The sequence below is a fragment of the Copadichromis virginalis genome, linkage group LG12, assembly GCF_057382275.1.
Source record: "Copadichromis virginalis isolate Kocher_CV1m ecotype Utaka linkage group LG12, C_Virginalis_male_GT1.1, whole genome shotgun sequence".
Classification (NCBI taxonomy): Eukaryota; Metazoa; Chordata; class Actinopteri; order Cichliformes; family Cichlidae; genus Copadichromis; species Copadichromis virginalis.
The window spans coordinates 29,622,871-29,639,343 of NC_140629.1; the positions used below are offsets into that span (position 1 = coordinate 29,622,871).

The following is a 16,473-nucleotide window of genomic DNA, read 5'->3' on the forward strand; positions in this document are numbered from 1 at the left end:
AATGTTTTGATGCAAGCGTATTTCTGCCACAGAAAAACAGAAATTGCCACCCAATTTTATCTCAATATTTCAACATGATTCAATATTTCAAGTTGAGTTATTAAAATTTTGAGATACTTTTTAGTGGCACAAACAAGTCACTAACTCTAATGTTAGTCCTCATGTTCACCTCATTACTGAAATTATTACTAGATACAGGACCTGCTTAGACTTCACAGTACTTAAAAATACACTTGTCCTACCACACTGTATATAAAGTACAATCTTCACTAATATTTTGTTAGTACAGATTATAGCAGTGACATACTTAATGCAATATGTTTTTACTAGGTTTTTGTTTTTTTGGAGTTTACATAATTTAATGTTGGATATTTTATAATAATACATCAATAATATTGTATTTATGGTGCATAGCCTACACCTAAACCTCATATATAAATGTAGCCTGGATGTTTGCTAATACATTATTTTTATGGCCTGTGTCATCTTTCTCTAATTCTTTTTACATGGTTATCTTATGTCTTAGCCTGTCCATAATTTAGGATTAGGTCAAAAATAGTCAGATTTCAGAATTAAGAAAATATGAATTTCATCCCAACAAAAACGAGCTAATCCATAGATTTAGAAACAGACCCCATCTACAGGATCCTAACTGAGGTGCATTAGAAAATATGAGTCTGATCTGATCCCTTGTCTGCTTCAGCACTCATGCCACAGTGCTTGTGTAAGATTTGTTTCTCAAAGCTGGATTAAGAGCAGTGATCTGTGCTGTTCCTAATTCATCAGCAGTGTAACAATACCACACAGCAGGACTAAAGCTGCACTGAGAACATCTCATCAGTGTGTTTGTGTGAGTTCAAGAACCTTTCCATTTTATATAATGTATAAAGTATAGTTTTAAAAAAAATAAATTTAAGTACTCACCATTCAAGTAGTAATAATGCAAATAAATATTTTCTCTTTAAATGATTTAAACGAAATCCTTGGTTGGTACTTGTTGGGTAATTATTTTACTATGTATAGTCTAAAACAGCAACAGCAGAAACAAAAATTTGATTTTCCTGTTTATAATAGCAAAATGAATACATAATTTTTTAAATCCCAATGACAGAACAAAGCTGAGCAAAAAAATTAACAACACAACTGAAAGATGATGTAACATGTAATAGAAGTAAAAGCAAGTCTATAAAAATGTAAAAGTGATTACTAATGAAGTTCATTAACCTCATTAACCAATTCAGTCCTAATAAAGTTTCTATAATCTTATTTTGACAGGATGAAAATCACGTTGGAAATGCACAAACTTTCCACAGTGGCCCTCTGTGTGCTGCTCCTGGCCACACTGTTACCCGGCTCCAAGGCCCGCCGTGGACGTGGAGGTGGTGGGTTCAGCCGAGGAGGAGGAGGCTACAGCCGGGGGTGGGGAGGTCAGCCCTACAGACCACCGCCTGTCCAGAGCAGTGGCCCCAGTGCCGGGAAAGTAGCTGGGGCAGCTGCTGCAGGAGCAATAGGAGGATCCATGCTCGGCTCTGCCTTGAGCCGTCCTGGGTATGGGTATGGGTATGGCGGAGGATTCGGAGGATATGGTGGATATGGAGGGTATGGAGGAGGTTATGGATACCCACGATACGGAGGTGGTTACGGCTATGGCCCCCGCCCTGGCTATGAGCCAGAGGGCTCTGGTGATGTAGAGTACTACACCGGAGCATCCAGTGGCCCAATCTACAACAGCATCATTGTTGTCATTGGCTCCCTAATGTCCCTGCTCATGGGCCACTGGGTGGCATTCATGTAGCGCTGGAGACGAAGCTGAGATTTACAAACACACCAGAAAAAACCCTCCTTTCAAAAATAACCCATCCTACTGTAAAGGGGACATTTTTAAAGTCATAGTTCACCTGAAATTTGAGTTTTCAGAAATAAAAACCTGTTGCCAATTTGTTTTATGGACACTTCAGTGACCCTGTGTGAGGACAATAAGAGGAGTTTGACTTATCAATGTGACACCATTACGCTGAATATGAAAACACGCGGTCAAAAATCATTATTAAAGTCACGAAATGTAATCTGATTTGATGTGATGTTGCTATCCTGTATATGCTGTATATTGTGTATAGGTTATATTTTTTAGTATTGCTTTCGTTGACATATTTGCATAATTAAATGTTTTATGATCATTTGTAGATTTTTATTAAAGAATGTTCTTTAATATTTAAAACTGTTATGAATGTAAAATAAATGTGTGATATAGCTTCGTGTTGACATTCATTCTCCATGCTAACCACATCATTTTAGATTATTTTAGATTATTATTAAGCCTTAGGAACCTTTGTAATCCTTTTCAGACTGACGTCACTGACTTTGTTTCTCATTTGTTCTTGGGTTTCTTTAGATTGTGATATGAAGCATTGTGTTATGAGGGCAATAATCGGGGCTAAGTGTGGCTAGTGAAACTGAACTGAGCTTTCCAAAAAAAAAAGTGGTTAATCAAAGTTAATTTATAATCTAACAAGGAGAGGCAATTACTTTTTCACACGGTTTCAGGTCGTTTGAACAGCTTTTTTCTTCCTAATAAAAGAAATCATCATTTACAAACTGCATTTTGCATTTACTCAGGTTTCTTTGTCTAATATAAAAATTGATTTGATTATCTGAAACATTTAAGTGTAAAAATCAAAATAGTGCACTTATTTAAGTTATGTCTGGTATTTTGTGTACCAACACACTGGACCTACAGTTATAAAATGAATAAAAGGTCAACGTGCAGACGGCCAGCTTTAATTTGAAATGCTTAACAAGAATATTGCATTAACCTTTATGGAGCCGCAGCCATTTTTATACACGATGCCCTATTTTCAGGGGTTCATATTTAATTTGAGCTGATAAGTGTTTGCTAGTTCTTAATTATTTCTATAATGAAGCAGGTTAAAGGTCTGACAAGAGAGTTAAATGTGGCATTTAAATCTGAGGTACAAGTAAAATAGACCATTCTTTACAAAGCAAGTCTATCAGAGAGACCGGGACCATTAGGGGGGGCCAAATCACACAGTTTGATACATTTGTTAGGGATCGTTGAATGTCTGGAAATCTACAGACTAATACGGAGCTGAATGATCACATGATCCTTTAAATGGGAAAGAGAACCCCATCACAACATCTAGCTTAGTGTAGCATATTCCCCAAGAGAAAATTATGTCATTACCCAACACAATAATGGTGTGGAGGAGGCCTGGACGGGCTCATGATCCCAGATTTGGAGGTGCTGGATGGATACAATAACATAAAAAATACATAATCCAATGCTGACTCTACCGTTTTCATAACACTAATGCTACGAGACATTGTCATTTGCCAGCTCCGAAGCAATGAAATATCCACAAGTACAAGTTAGTAAAGCTATTTCATTTATTTAACATGACGAGGAAAAAGTGCAAGCCTTTAGGATTAATGAAAACATTCACATTCTCCCATAAGAAACAACCCTTTAGCTCGTTTTGTTTTACAGTTACAGGAAAAGGCTTTGTAACTATTTATTTTAATTTCTCCTGTAATCACAAGTCAGCCATCTGTGCCGTCAATGTTTGCTTTATATGAAGCATAAAGTATAAAATAAAGTATAAAATCTCACAGCAGAAGTCAGCACAAAATAAAGAAAGGATTACAGGTTCCTTTCCACCAAGTTATTTTTCATCTTGTCATCTTTCATCTTATTCATGAACACATTCTCTATAATGTCAAATGAACATCTCAGTGCAGCAGCACAGGTACATTGCTGTTAAGTAGCATCAGCATAGCACTTGTAACTACTGCTAAAAGTCTTTGAAAGCCCATCTCCAATCCTTCTACCCCTCCTGTACTCCCGTCTTTCGGCCCTTCCTGTCTCATGTACTTCATGGAGTAAGCCATGTACAACTCCAAGCATCTCCTGGTTTTCACCTGCTCGATCAGTGCCGGGTAGCCGATCTCCACAATGCTGACTGTGTCATCTTCTTCGGGCTGATTTGGAGGGCCTGGACTTGCAGGGGTGGGGGTCGAGGGGTTTTCTGTGGCAGTGTCGTTGCTCTGTGATGTCATGAGAGTAGACGTGTTGGTTTTGGTTGTAGCTGTGGCAGTTGTACCTGGTTTGATTTGGGGCTTTTGAGTTTTCACCGGCAAAATGTCAGACCTCTTCATACAGGCATCCATGTAGTCTTCATAACTCTGAACGGGTTGAGTAATTACGGCATCTCTTCCTTTGTCGCTGCTGTATTCAGTAGTATTGGTATTGGTATTAGTATTTTTGTTAGTATTTCTATTAGTGTGGATTTTAGACCCATGGTTCCTGTGCATGTAGTGTTTGTAATAATACTCCTCTTGAGGGCTGCGGACAGTAAAGTGAGGATTGTGGAACTGTCCTAACCCATAGCCCAGGGCCGTTCCTGCCACTGCACCTCCAGCTGCAGCTACTACTGCACTGCGAGCAAACCCTCTGGAATTCTCAGAAGGACGATTACCTCCATAACCTCCTCCATACCGTCCATAACCTCCTCCATAGCCTCCATAACCTCCTCCATACCCTCCATACGGAGAACTTTGTCCCGGATACTGGTTAGGGTTGCCTGCTGCACCTGGTTGCCTGGGATAATTGCCTTGCTGCCCGGGACTGCCCTGATTGTTTTGTTTTGGATGGCCACCCTGAGGGGTGGAGTCTTTTTTGGGTTTGTATCCTGTATTGGTGCCCGAAGAGACTTTTTTGCTGCCCGAACTTTTTCCTCTCCCTCCCTTTCCCCTGGTCAGCGAGAAAGGGGTATTAAGCAAGATAAGTGACAAACTAAGCATGGACAATGAATAGAGCTTCATCTTCACTCTGTGGAGACAAATATGAGATAATATTTAGAGCATATCACTTTTAATTTTGTACTTATGTAGTGTTAATGTCACTTTATTATTTTAGTTTTAGTGCTAGAGAGCTGTTAGCAGCAGAAACCTAAAATCATACATGTGTTCTTCTTTTGGCTGCTCTCTTTAGGGGAAGATCGTCTCCCTCCATCTTACCCTATCTCTAGCATCGTCCTGTGTCACACCACCCCCTGCATGTCTTCCTTCCCTAAATTCACCAAATTCAATCTTCTCTGTGGTCTTATTCTATTCCTCCTTTTTGAAATCTCCATATTCAGCACCTTTGCTCATGTGTACTATGCCTCCTCTGCACATGTGCAAACCATCTCAGCATTTTTTTTTTTAATTTGTAATTGTGTTGGAGGAAACTAGGAAGGCTAGAGCAGAGACGCTGACAGCTGCAATCAGTCATGTATGCACTGGATTTTGTTTTGCACGGTAGAAAATTCACTTTCTTAGGTGCATTTTTGTCTGATTGTTTCATCAATCTCTGTGTTTCCAGATTGTATTTTTGGTGCTTAATTGCCACTTTTGAGATATTAGATTTGCAAGAAGGCAAATGAGCAGTTTAGACATGTGGAAACACAACAGGGTTTCATTTTTTTAGGCTTTCAGTAACAAAAGGAAAACTGGAAATTCTCCTGAGAGTCTGCCAATGTCAGTGCTGATAGCTTTATGATGCAGAACCTGAACCTTGGAGGCTGTAATTAGTGACATCTCCACAGTGCTGTGTAATGTCAGTGTTGAGTACTCCTCAAGCTCTTTATTGAGTTGCAAATCCCATCACAGAAATATGATACTAGAAGTGATGCTGAGGCAGTGTGATCATGTAACAATGCAGGGTGTAGTTCAAACTGTTGTTATTTTCTCATCTGTTTTGCTTGTTTTAATTGAAAGAACTGTAATGAAAGCTGGTTTTTAAAACAAGTTGATACGAGCACATATTTATCACCTTGATCTTCGAAATTAAATACAAGTATGAAAATGAGACAGGCAGGTGGATAATCAAACAGATATTATATTGGAGGGTAAGTAATGTTTATTAAAATGATGAGGAACTGTAGATGATGAAGGTAGTTTATATCCCTTATCTTAATTTTGTTTTCAACTATCAGAATTTTAAAATATCTTGCTTCCAGGACATAAATATGTACAATGCACTGAAAAAGTATTTACCCCCTCCTGGTTTTTAGGTTTTCACATATTTGTCACACGTACATGTTTCAAATCATCCAAAAAAGTTTGACATTAGACAAAAATAACCTAAGTAGTTATTAAGGGGGTAAAACATCTTTGGCTCACTGTCCTGCTGCATCACCCAAATGAACTTGAGCTTCAGGGCATGAACTGATGGGTGGACACTCTCCTTCGGGATTTTCTGGTAGAGAGCAGAATTCAAAGTTTCATCAACTACAGCAAGTCATCCAAGTCAAGAAGCAAAACACCCCCAGACCATCACTACCACCACCATGCTAGACTGTTGGCACGATGGTCTTTTTGTGAAATGTTAGTTTATGCCTGCAGTTCTTTAGATGTGGTTATCCAGTCTTGTGAGCTCCTGGATGAGTCGTTGATGTGCTCTTGGAGTCATTTTGATACACTGGTTCATTGTAACCCTTTCCAGACTCATAGATGTCAATGACTTTGTTTCTCAGTCGCTTCTTTAGATCATGGTGTGTTGCTTTTTGAGATCTTTTAACCTGCTTCATTTTGTCAGATACCATCGATTTAAGTATCACATTAATTTTAAAATCTTATTGCTTACTTTTAAAATCATAAATAATATCGCGCCTAGTTATCTTATTGATCTTCTCAGCCTGTATATTCCTAGGAGAGCACTGAGATCATCAGGACAATTGCTCTTGGTGCAACCTAGGTCACTGCAAAGAGCAGAGGTGACCGTGCTTTCGCTCTGTTTGCACCTAACCTCTGGAACAATCTCCCACAAGCTATTCGTGCATCTGACTCGATCCAGAATCTCGATTGAAAACTTATCTATTTGGTTTAGCCTTCCTGGCTATCTAGAGTAGGATTCTTGTAAGTACCCTTTTCTTCTGTTTTGTTGAACAAGGTTTTGTATTGATTTTGCTTTTGAAGTTTTATTTCGATATCTGCTTATCTTGTATGCTTGGTTAATCAATGCTTTCCACCTGCTATTTGCATTTGTATTTTGCTACTGCTTTTAGTGGATTTTGTGAAGCACTTTGGTGTACCTCTGGTTTTAAATGTGCAATACAAATAAAGTCGTATTGTATTGTAAGTTATTTCTGGATTCAGCAGGTGGGCAGTAATCAGGCCTGGGTGTGGCTAATGAAATTGAACTCAGCTTCCAAAAAATTTGATTGACCAAAGTCGAATCATGATTAAACAAGGGGGTTTGATAAGCTTTTTAAATGAAATCATCATTTAAAAACAATACTTTATATTTACGCCGGTAATCTTTGTCTACTATAAAAATGTGTTTGTTAATCTGAAACATTAAAGTGTGACAAATATACAAACAAACAAGAAAATTAAGAAATAACTCTCATAGGAGTTATATACAATTATATATGAGCTAACGGGTTTATATTAGCATGTTCACATTTTAAATGACAATAAAATATATTACTACTAAAAATTATTTTAACTGTCTGTCCAGTTGTTTGTAATGTGTTACTACAAAATTGAATACTATTCAGTCTGTTGTCAGACATGACGTGGAAAAACCACAAATCCTTGTCTGAGAAGGTGTGGCTTTAGAAAATATATAAAGAAAAATAAAGAAAATTCCATTAGACAGGCGCCTTAGTGGCGCTCCAAAATGGATTTCCGCTGTGTATCAGCCTGGGACGCATGATGCTAATTGATCAGTATCTGAAATAATGGAATGAGCCATCGTTTTTGCAAAACCACACAGGGAAGGCAAAAAAAAAAAAAAAAAAATAGAAAGTAAGAAAGAAGAAGGAAAAAAAGGGCTGTGGACAAACTGGAGAAGGAGGGTTTATTTAACTATTTATCTGAGCATTTTTGGATACCGAAAATCTTCCCCGCCTCACACACAAATAGCTGCTTTTGTGTACTTTAAAAAAACCCAACAACTGTTGTTTAAATTATCTTGTCAGATCTTGTTATAGGTCGTGTTTAACAGTTCGGCTGCTGTGACACAGCAATTAAAATTAAGCCTGATTTAATTAACTTTTATTTATTCTGGTGTTGTGCCAAAAAGCGATTGTATTTAAATAGTTTTAAATGACTTGTTTGCCTTTAATCTGTGAAATGTACGTCAAGCATATCTGTCGTGAATGATCTCAAGCTATTTTATGCCATTTCTACCATGAGTTAAAAGATTAAATTGGTTTTTGGCAAAGCGACCTTTATATGTTCTTTATTTATGAATGTCAAACACTCACTGTTCTTCAAGAGGCCAGCTGGCTTTGTAACAAATATAACATAATAGCTATATAAAAATATTTTAAGTGGCTAAAAAGGAGTGGATTGATTATAAATTATATATTAAAGACTTGCAATAAAGGTATTTTCTTTATTTTACACATAACCTCCTCGGTATGGTAAGCATTTTATTTGTCTCAGGCTAATACAGCGACTAGTGATAACTAATCGATGATTTTTGCTTTAAATACTTGTAAAAACTTTTTTAACTGTATGCGATGCCTTTCCCTGTAACTTGTTGTTAAAGAGCTGCCGCGATATGGGAGGCAATAACAAGTTGCCCGGTGGATGGTTTGTTCCTTGAAACAATTAAAACATATGTTACATGTTGTTAGAATTTATTTATAACTGCATATTAATGCAGGGAATTCATATTAAAAGGGGAAAACTTCACTGGAATACGCCCTGCAATAACCACTGCCTGATACTCGGTTAGATAAAGACTGTTTACTCCAGGTGACGTGAACTGCGCACAGATCACAGGTAGAAACATTAATTGCTCTACTTTACCTACAGCCTCACCTGTGTGGTGACCGTGAGTCAGATGAGTTCCTTCCTCCCTGTTTGTCTTCGATAATGTCCCCGCGGCGCTCGTACCTCTCCGGTTATGGTTTCAACTGTTTCATTTCTGTCTGACATATGGCCGCACGAGAGATGTGGGTCGCTTAGAAACAGATGATGGGGGCAGGGCTGGGGTGGAGTCGATTCTCGGCATCCACCGGGGAAAAGGAAATGGAAAAATAATCAAATAAGGGCCCACAGCCAATCAGCAGCGAGAGTTCAGTGCGTGTACTTACTAATGGTTCAACTTTTAAGTGTCTGCTTTACTGAACGTTTTACCATATATCGTACATTTGGCTCATACTGAAAGAATAAATGATTCCATTTTCAATTCAACTTTATTCATATAGCACCAAATCACAACAACAGTGACCTTAATACTGTATGGTAGAGGCCCTACAATAATACAGAGAAAATCCCAACAATCAGATGACCCAAGGGTAAGCACTTGGGACGGAAAAACTCCCTTCTGCTTGTCCAGTTTCCTATTTTTATTTTATGTTTTTTTAAGAAAAAGCTATTTTGCAGCTAATAGCTCTTTGGGAGCAGCTTGTTAGTGCAGTTATTCTATTATACCTGTCAAAAAGGAACAAAGTGCCCAAATATAACATTAAAACTGGTTCGTTGTTGTTTGTGAAAGTATGCACTCGATGTCTTTTTATGCTTGAATCATTCATAGAGCAGTGATAACTGGCTTTACAAACAAAAACATTTCTCTGAAAATGGTCAGGTATAAGGACTGGATTGAAAATGAGTGAAAAGGTCTGGCTGCATGTGTCGTAATTACCAAATGAGTGGACTGAAACAGCTGGACCCAGAAACACTCTGCAGTTTTAAAAGATGTGTTTACACTTGGGAGGTAACAGGAAAAATGGCAGCAGGTAAGAGTTTCTGACTACAGGAGCATGGCAGGGGAGCTCTATTCGAGAGGAAGAGATTTAGATTCTGCCAAAGGTGATTGTTCTATAATTAATTTTAAGTTCTGAAGGAAATTGAGTTGAAAGCCTGCTCGCTTATCGACAGACTGCAGAGGGATCAGTGGCTAGCCAGAGGAAACTGGGAGAAACCCATGGAGAGTACTCCTTTGGTAGCAGGAAGCCAGGTTGTAGTAACGGGTTTGAGTGGCGGTGCACTTGAACTCAGGAAAGTCTACAACAACGCAGGAATGGCAGTGCGGAAACGTCAGCCATCCTTTCACCAGAGCAGACACTGGAAACAGACAAGAGAGGAAACAGGGTTTAAACAGGCCACAAAGCATGAAGAACATTGTTCAGTTTCTTTTCTGTTTACTCTAATTAAAAAACTGTCTTTATGGGATTTATAAAAAAGTTCCACTTTCCAATTTCCACTTGACCTAAAGAAATGTTTGATATGTAAATTATTTTGTATATGAACAGTTATCTTTGCTTATCTCTGTCCTGACCATCTCTTGTGTTTATTTGTAATGTAGACTGTAAAAAGAGGCGTACTGATATGATGGAGTAAAGTGTTTGCTTTCACCACTCGCGGTTAAAAAGCTCTCAGCTGGTCACTGGAGGATGTTTGTGTGGCAAAAACAGGGAGTGTCTCCTTTAGGGGGGGGAGGTCTTGGTCTTTGTTTGAGTAATAGGCTGTAATTGGTGCCACGCCGCCCCTTCAGCTGTGCTTCAGGTTTCTGATAGTTAGAATGACTCAGGACTGTTGTTTTATTTAAGCTAACATTATCATCCTGCTGCAACCAGGTTTCTGTAAGGCAGACTAAATCGATCTGTTGATCAATTATTAAGTCATGTACTAACAGAGACTTGGAAGAAAGAGAAAGTTGTTGTTTTTTTGTCTGTTTGGGAGCTGACACAGTCAGGGGATGGGGTTTGGGTGGATAACAGGAGGAGAGAAGCTGCAGAGAGGCGTGTAAGACTGCAACTCTGCTTCCTGGTCACATTTTGTGGGGTTAATACGTTGGCCTGATTTCTAGAAATGAGAGCTGCTCCATTCAAAGTGGGATGGATGCCGTCTCTCCTAACAAGACCAGGTTTCCTCCAGAAAGTTTCACAATTATCTATGAAGCCCACGTCGTTTTTTGGACACCACTCAGACAGACAGCAATTTAAAGATATCATCTGGCTAAACTTGACACCCCTGGTCTGATTGGGCAGGGGAATTCAATATGGTTAGTGACCTCCGATTGACATAATCGGGTGTCATTATTGCCGGCATGAATTATAATTTTAATGAATTTACGTTTACCCTTAGCCAGCAGTTTTAAATTCCCCTCAATTCGCCAAATATCCCTTCATTACGAAAGCTGGCTTTTTTAAGAAGAAGGAACATTTGAGGTCAGACTAACATCTGTAGGAGCTGAAAGCATCTTCTGACGTTAAAAATCTCCTGGATTTACGAGCGGAGATGTTATCAAAACGAGTGCGTAATCTGCACTTTACGTGGATGACTCAAAGCTGATATCGCGGTGCTAAAACTTAGCACTGCAACACTGTTTTCATGAAACAGAGCAGAAATTAACTGAAATGAACTTCCTTTTCTCAGCAGTGCGTACACAGAGAGCAACTTCTCTCTGCTCAGTCTGTAAAAAAGAAAATCTTTAGTGTGTTAGATTAATCCCTCAATGTTGCAGTGTGCTATTCAAACTAAGAAGCGGTGCACTCTACATCCACATGACACAGTAACATGGTAACTGGAAAGCTGTTTTCAAAGAGAAGCACTTGTGGGAAACCTGAGCTCACATTGGATTTTTGAGCCATTATATCACATTTCTTTTACTGAAGTGTGTCTTTGTATAGAAATTACAGTGCATTTTTAGTAGCTCATTCTGCAATTGTGGATAATTTCCTTCAGTAAATCTGTCCTATAACGTGTCAGATAAAATACAAATTATTTTCTTATGTTTTGCTCTTGTGGTCCAGTGCAGCCTGTTTCCTCCTGTGTTGCATTTCTGTGACTGCAGTCAAAATTCTCTCCATCGATCACTTATCCCAGCTGACCTGAAGTAAAAATTCATGATAAAGGCTGTGGATTCATTTGAATCAAACAGAAGAGGAGAGGAAAAGGGTGCAACTTCAATCACACGAGGTTACTGTTTATTGCAGGGGTGTCAAACATAAGGCCAGAATTAGCCCAGTAAAGACTCCAATCTGGCCATTGCATGGCTTTGGAATTTTTTTACTTTAAACATATTTGACTCCATCATATATGTAATAGATCAGAATGGATCATCTTTAGGGCTGATACCAATCAGGTTTCTTCAGTAAATACAATGAGAGTCCATCTGCAGCTCACACTAGTGTTTTCAGATTCATCCTGCTTGCTTCATCATTCATGCTGACATGCTTACAAACTTTAACTTATTTACAATCTTAGTTAAAGCATACTCTACTCAGCTAGTTCAGCTCAGGCTGATGTCATTCATGCACAACGTATGACCCAAAATGAATCATAAGATGAAAACTTTTACATTTGTTTATTATAATTTACTCCAGACTCACTGAGATTTTTCTCAAAACCAAACATCTAGACTTTGATTACAATTCTTCTGGTGTCTGCAAATATCTACAAAAAACAGTGATTATAAAGGTCTGCTATGTTGCCCCCTGGTGGGCTGTGAAAGTGTTGCATATGGGTTGTGAGTGTTTCATCGCACACTCATTTGGTCAGATATAAAAACCAAATGAGCAACACATCACACAAGTTTCTCTGTGTAAAGAAGGCTTTAGTGCAGCTGTGTTTGCAGTATCACTATAATGCTGGTGATGACAGAGAAAAGCCCTCGCAGGTCTGTCTGCAGTCTTTGCGCTCCACTGCTGCTTTCAAGTTTGGTCTTTTTCTTCAAGTTTCTTTCAGCATTGACGATGTAAAGTTCGATGCACCTCTTGAGCTTAACCTGTGTGATCAGTGCTGGGTAACCAATCTCCACAATGCTCACTGTGTCGTCATCATCAGTTTGGAGGAGCTGTGAAGCTGCAGGTGCAGGATTGTCTTCATACTTATTCGGAGGGTGAGGAGTTGAAGGGGAATCTGTTGAGGAGTTTTTCGTTGCGGTGCTGTTACTTGTGGCGCTGCTGGCAGTGCCAAGAGCAGCAGTAATTGATGCAATGGTGGAGTTCACAGTAGCAGCTGTGGGGGGTTTAGATGTAGTCACAGCTGGTTTGAGGTTTGGTTTTCGATTCTTTACAGGGACAAGATCTGCTCTATTCATGCAGGACTTTATGAAACTATCAAATGTTACGTCAACTTGTATGTATTCGTAATCCCTGCTGAAGTCATTTGTATCAGTAGATCTAATACCATACTTCCTGTAAATGTAGTAGTTGTAGTAATACTCCTCCTGGGGGCTGTGGAAGTGAAAGTGAGGACGGGGGAACCTTCCTAACCCGTAGCCCAGGGCCATTCCTGTCAGAGCTCCTCCAGCTGCCGCCAATGCTGCTCTGCGACCAAAACCTTTGGATTTATCAGAGGGAACAAAGCCCTGTGCCTTTGCATAGTTTGAGAAGGGAGAGCCGCCACCAGCACCATAACCCCCATACCCAAAGCTGCTGGCATAGTGAGGACTCAGGATTTTGTTGTTTGGGTTGTGGTTTATGTATCCGCCTGGATAACCCCCGTAACTGCCATAACTGCCCCAGTATGGGTAGCCCGGTCCTGGGTAAGCACCAGCTTGATGTCCTGGGTACCCTGGGTAGAATCCTTGATTAGGATACCCACTTTGGTAAGGGTATCCTCCTGGTCTGCCTGGTTGTTGAGGGTAACCTCCTTGGTTGGGGTTACCTCCTTGGTAAGGGTATCCTCCTGGTCTGCCTGGTTGTTGAGGGTTACCTCCTTGGTAAGGGTATCCTCCTGGTCTGCTTGGTTGTTGAGGGTAGCCTCCTTGGTTGGGGTTACCTCCTTGGTAAGGGTAACCTCCTGGTCTGCTTGGTTGTTGAGGGTAGCCTCCTGTGTTGGGGTAACCTCCTGGTCTGCCTGGTTGTTGGGGGTAGCCTCCTTGGTTGGGGTTACCTCCTTGGTAAGGGTAACCTCCTGGTCTGCCTGGTTGTTGGGGGTAGCCTCCTTGGTTGAACTGTGTGGACTGTTGGGTCTTAGACTTAGTGTCCTGATTAGGTTTTGTTTTTGAAGGCTTCTTAAAAGCATTCATTATCTGAGGAAACTTTCCTCTTTTGGAAGCCAGTGAAGGTTTAATGTGAATGACGAGAAGAGGTAGACACAAGATGGCTATAAGTGTTGGCTTCATCTTTGTACCACTGCAGAGTAAAGTCAGAGAAGAAAGCAAACAGGAAGACAATAGTAATATTATAATTTATCCTCTGTAGGCTACGAGGTTTCATTTTTCACACCTGGAGTCTTCCTCCTTTTCTTTGTGTGCAGTCTATTTTTGACTAAACCCCCCATAGAGTTGAGTGACATAATATTGTAAATCTATGTGCACAGCCCTGCCTTTAACAGCACTGATCCGTACTTGCGCAGTGCTGTCTTATGATTATTTAATATAAATGGAAAAACTCACTGAAACCTTAAAATGCATGACCCTAACTGTGAAGTTAGAAAAACCTCTGAATAATCTTTGAAATGCATGTAACTGTATCAGTGCATTGCATCAATTACAACCGTCATATGCGTTTGCACGACACATTCTTGCCCTACTGTTATCAACACGAAGCTGTAGGTCCGTTAAAGCTGGCGAGCTTAAAATAGAGCAGTCTTTCAGCAGCCAGCCATATTTATAGCTGTTTTTAAAACGCAAAACACTTGCTTGAATCGCTCCCCGCCACCAAAAGGAAAACAAAGAAGTGCACAAAACTTATCTATCACCTGATGTCCACGTAAAGTCTCTCACCAGGTCGAGCCTGTAATCACGAACACGTTGCCTCTGTTTGCTCTTAGGTTAAGACAAATTCACCACAAAGCACACAAACACATACTGACCTGTGCTTCCAGCGAGTCCACGGCAGCACTGCTTGTGTATGAGATAAACTTCAAATGTCAGCCCCTCCTGTCCCCATGGCGACAAAAAATTCAACCCCCTTCCCGTCACCATCTCCCAAAATACACCACAGACATTCACACACTCACTCTGTCATTCATTGTCAATCTCGACCCAGAGAAAACACATTCATTTAAACCTTCGACTCAAGCTCAAACTAGAGACAACAACTTTTCTGACTCTTTTAAAAATGTCTTTGATATCCTTCACAGCGCAGGTGAGCAGCTCACACTGGTGTCATCCATCCACAGATGTTGGCATTAGATGAAAGGTTTAAGATTTTTTTTAAAAATTATAATTTACTGAAAATCGGGATGTTTCTCAAAACCATAAATCTAGATTTCCTTTGACTACGAGATCTTCAAATTTCTAAACCAGGGGTTAGACGTGTGGGGTGCTGCCCCCTGGTGGGCCGTGAGGGTGTTGCGGGGGGAGAAGAGTAGTGTCTCTTGGCTTGTGACATTCTTAAGTTTGGGAATGAGTGATCTAAACTCATTTTCACAGAAGTCCATATTAAAAAAATCCAAAAACAGTTTCAGATGAAGGGCCAAATGACTGATACACCATGCTGCTGTTGCACTCTCTTCTTTTTCCTTTTCTGTGTTTCTCCATATGATGAAGGCCTCAGAGCAGCTCTGTTTGGATGTTGCTGCCCAGCAGCATCAGTGTAATGCGGGTGACTATAGACAAAACCCTTGGACGACACCTCTATAGTCTCTACTTCTGATTTTAAGCTCCAGCTTTTTCTTTAAGAGCTTTTCGACATCAATTGCATTAAGCTCTCTGCACTTCCTGAGCTTCATCTGATCTGTTCTTGTCACCGTGTGTAGTTCACTTTAGCGTCAGGTCTAACAGGCACAAGATCTGTTCGATTATTCATGCAGAACTTCATGAAACTGTCAAATGTCTCAGCAGGTTCATTGTCTCTCACGACAGGCTTCAGGAAATTATATAAATATTGAAAGCCTCAACTTTACTCCTCCAAACATACCTCTTCTCATTGTGATTAAAAAACAAAACAAACCCTCAATACTCTGATCTTGTATGACCATAAAATTCTTCTTCAGGAGGTATTTGGCTCCTCCATGTGGGCAGCTGCTCCCATGATGAGTGTATGTCAACTTCAGACTACACCTGTACACATCTGTAAGTGGTTTTATGTTTGATCCTAATTTGCAACCAAGTCTATTTACAGGCCATTTATCAGCAAGAATATTAAATCAGTAGAACTTTACTTTGATCAGAAACACAAACTAAAGTGATTTAATGTCTCCTTGATTAGGTTACAGGACAAAATCCTGAATATGGAGTAACATTTAATGTTTGAACAAATCAAGTTTAAAGTTTTGAGTAACTAAAGTTTCGAATTAAGAGCTCGAGTAACTAGCTGGCACTCATCCACAACACACTGAAAGCATTAAAAGCTATGAACTAATGAGACTAATGACTGTAACGGCTCTGAAGTGGGCAGAGAAAAAGAGAAAGTTGACACCCTTTATCTCTAACTGGGTCTGAGTTTGTCAAACCTGCGAACACAAAGAAAGCCTGGATATGCTGAACTGGCATTGCAGTACACCCATCATGACCTCTGACCCCAGAGTCAGGTGTGACTACAGGGTTCTTTAGAAAGCACT

General features: G+C 39.8%; 3 protein-coding genes across 6 annotated transcripts; 1 reads left to right on the plus strand and 2 right to left on the minus strand.

The window, feature by feature from the left end:
• The first annotated feature begins 948 nt into the window (after positions 1 to 948).
• Positions 949 to 2,251, plus strand: prnpa (prion protein a (Kanno blood group)). The gene has a single exon (XM_085474186.1). It carries the CDS (start codon positions 1,277 to 1,279, stop codon positions 1,793 to 1,795), a length of 519 nt encoding a protein of 172 aa, XP_085330312.1. The 5' UTR covers positions 949 to 1,276; the 3' UTR covers positions 1,796 to 2,251.
• Positions 2,252 to 3,391: 1,140 nt separating this feature from the next.
• On the minus strand, positions 3,392 to 14,837 carry prnpb (prion protein b). The gene is made up of 3 exons (XM_085475916.1): positions 14,782 to 14,837; positions 8,833 to 10,080; positions 3,392 to 4,846 (listed from the first exon to the last, which is right to left on the minus strand). Exon 3 carries the CDS (start codon positions 4,837 to 4,839, stop codon positions 3,748 to 3,750), a length of 1,092 nt encoding a protein of 363 aa, XP_085332042.1. The 5' UTR covers positions 4,840 to 4,846; positions 8,833 to 10,080; positions 14,782 to 14,837; the 3' UTR covers positions 3,392 to 3,747.
• On the minus strand, positions 12,311 to 15,161 carry LOC146697260 (uncharacterized). 4 transcript variants are annotated; one of them, XM_085475911.1, is made up of 2 exons: positions 14,778 to 15,161; positions 12,311 to 14,099 (listed from the first exon to the last, which is right to left on the minus strand). In XM_085475911.1, the coding sequence occupies exons 1-2, from the start codon at positions 14,891 to 14,893 to the stop codon at positions 12,575 to 12,577; spliced, it is 1,641 nt and encodes a 546-aa protein (XP_085332037.1). In that variant the 5' UTR covers positions 14,894 to 15,161; the 3' UTR covers positions 12,311 to 12,574. The 4 variants fall into 4 exon arrangements, with proteins under 4 accessions (XP_085332037.1, XP_085332038.1, XP_085332040.1 ...); XM_085475912.1 differs by having other exon boundaries at positions 14,782 to 14,846; XM_085475914.1 differs by lacking the exon at positions 14,778 to 15,161 and adding an exon at positions 14,693 to 14,769.
• Between the last annotated feature and the right edge of the window lie 1,312 nt (positions 15,162 to 16,473).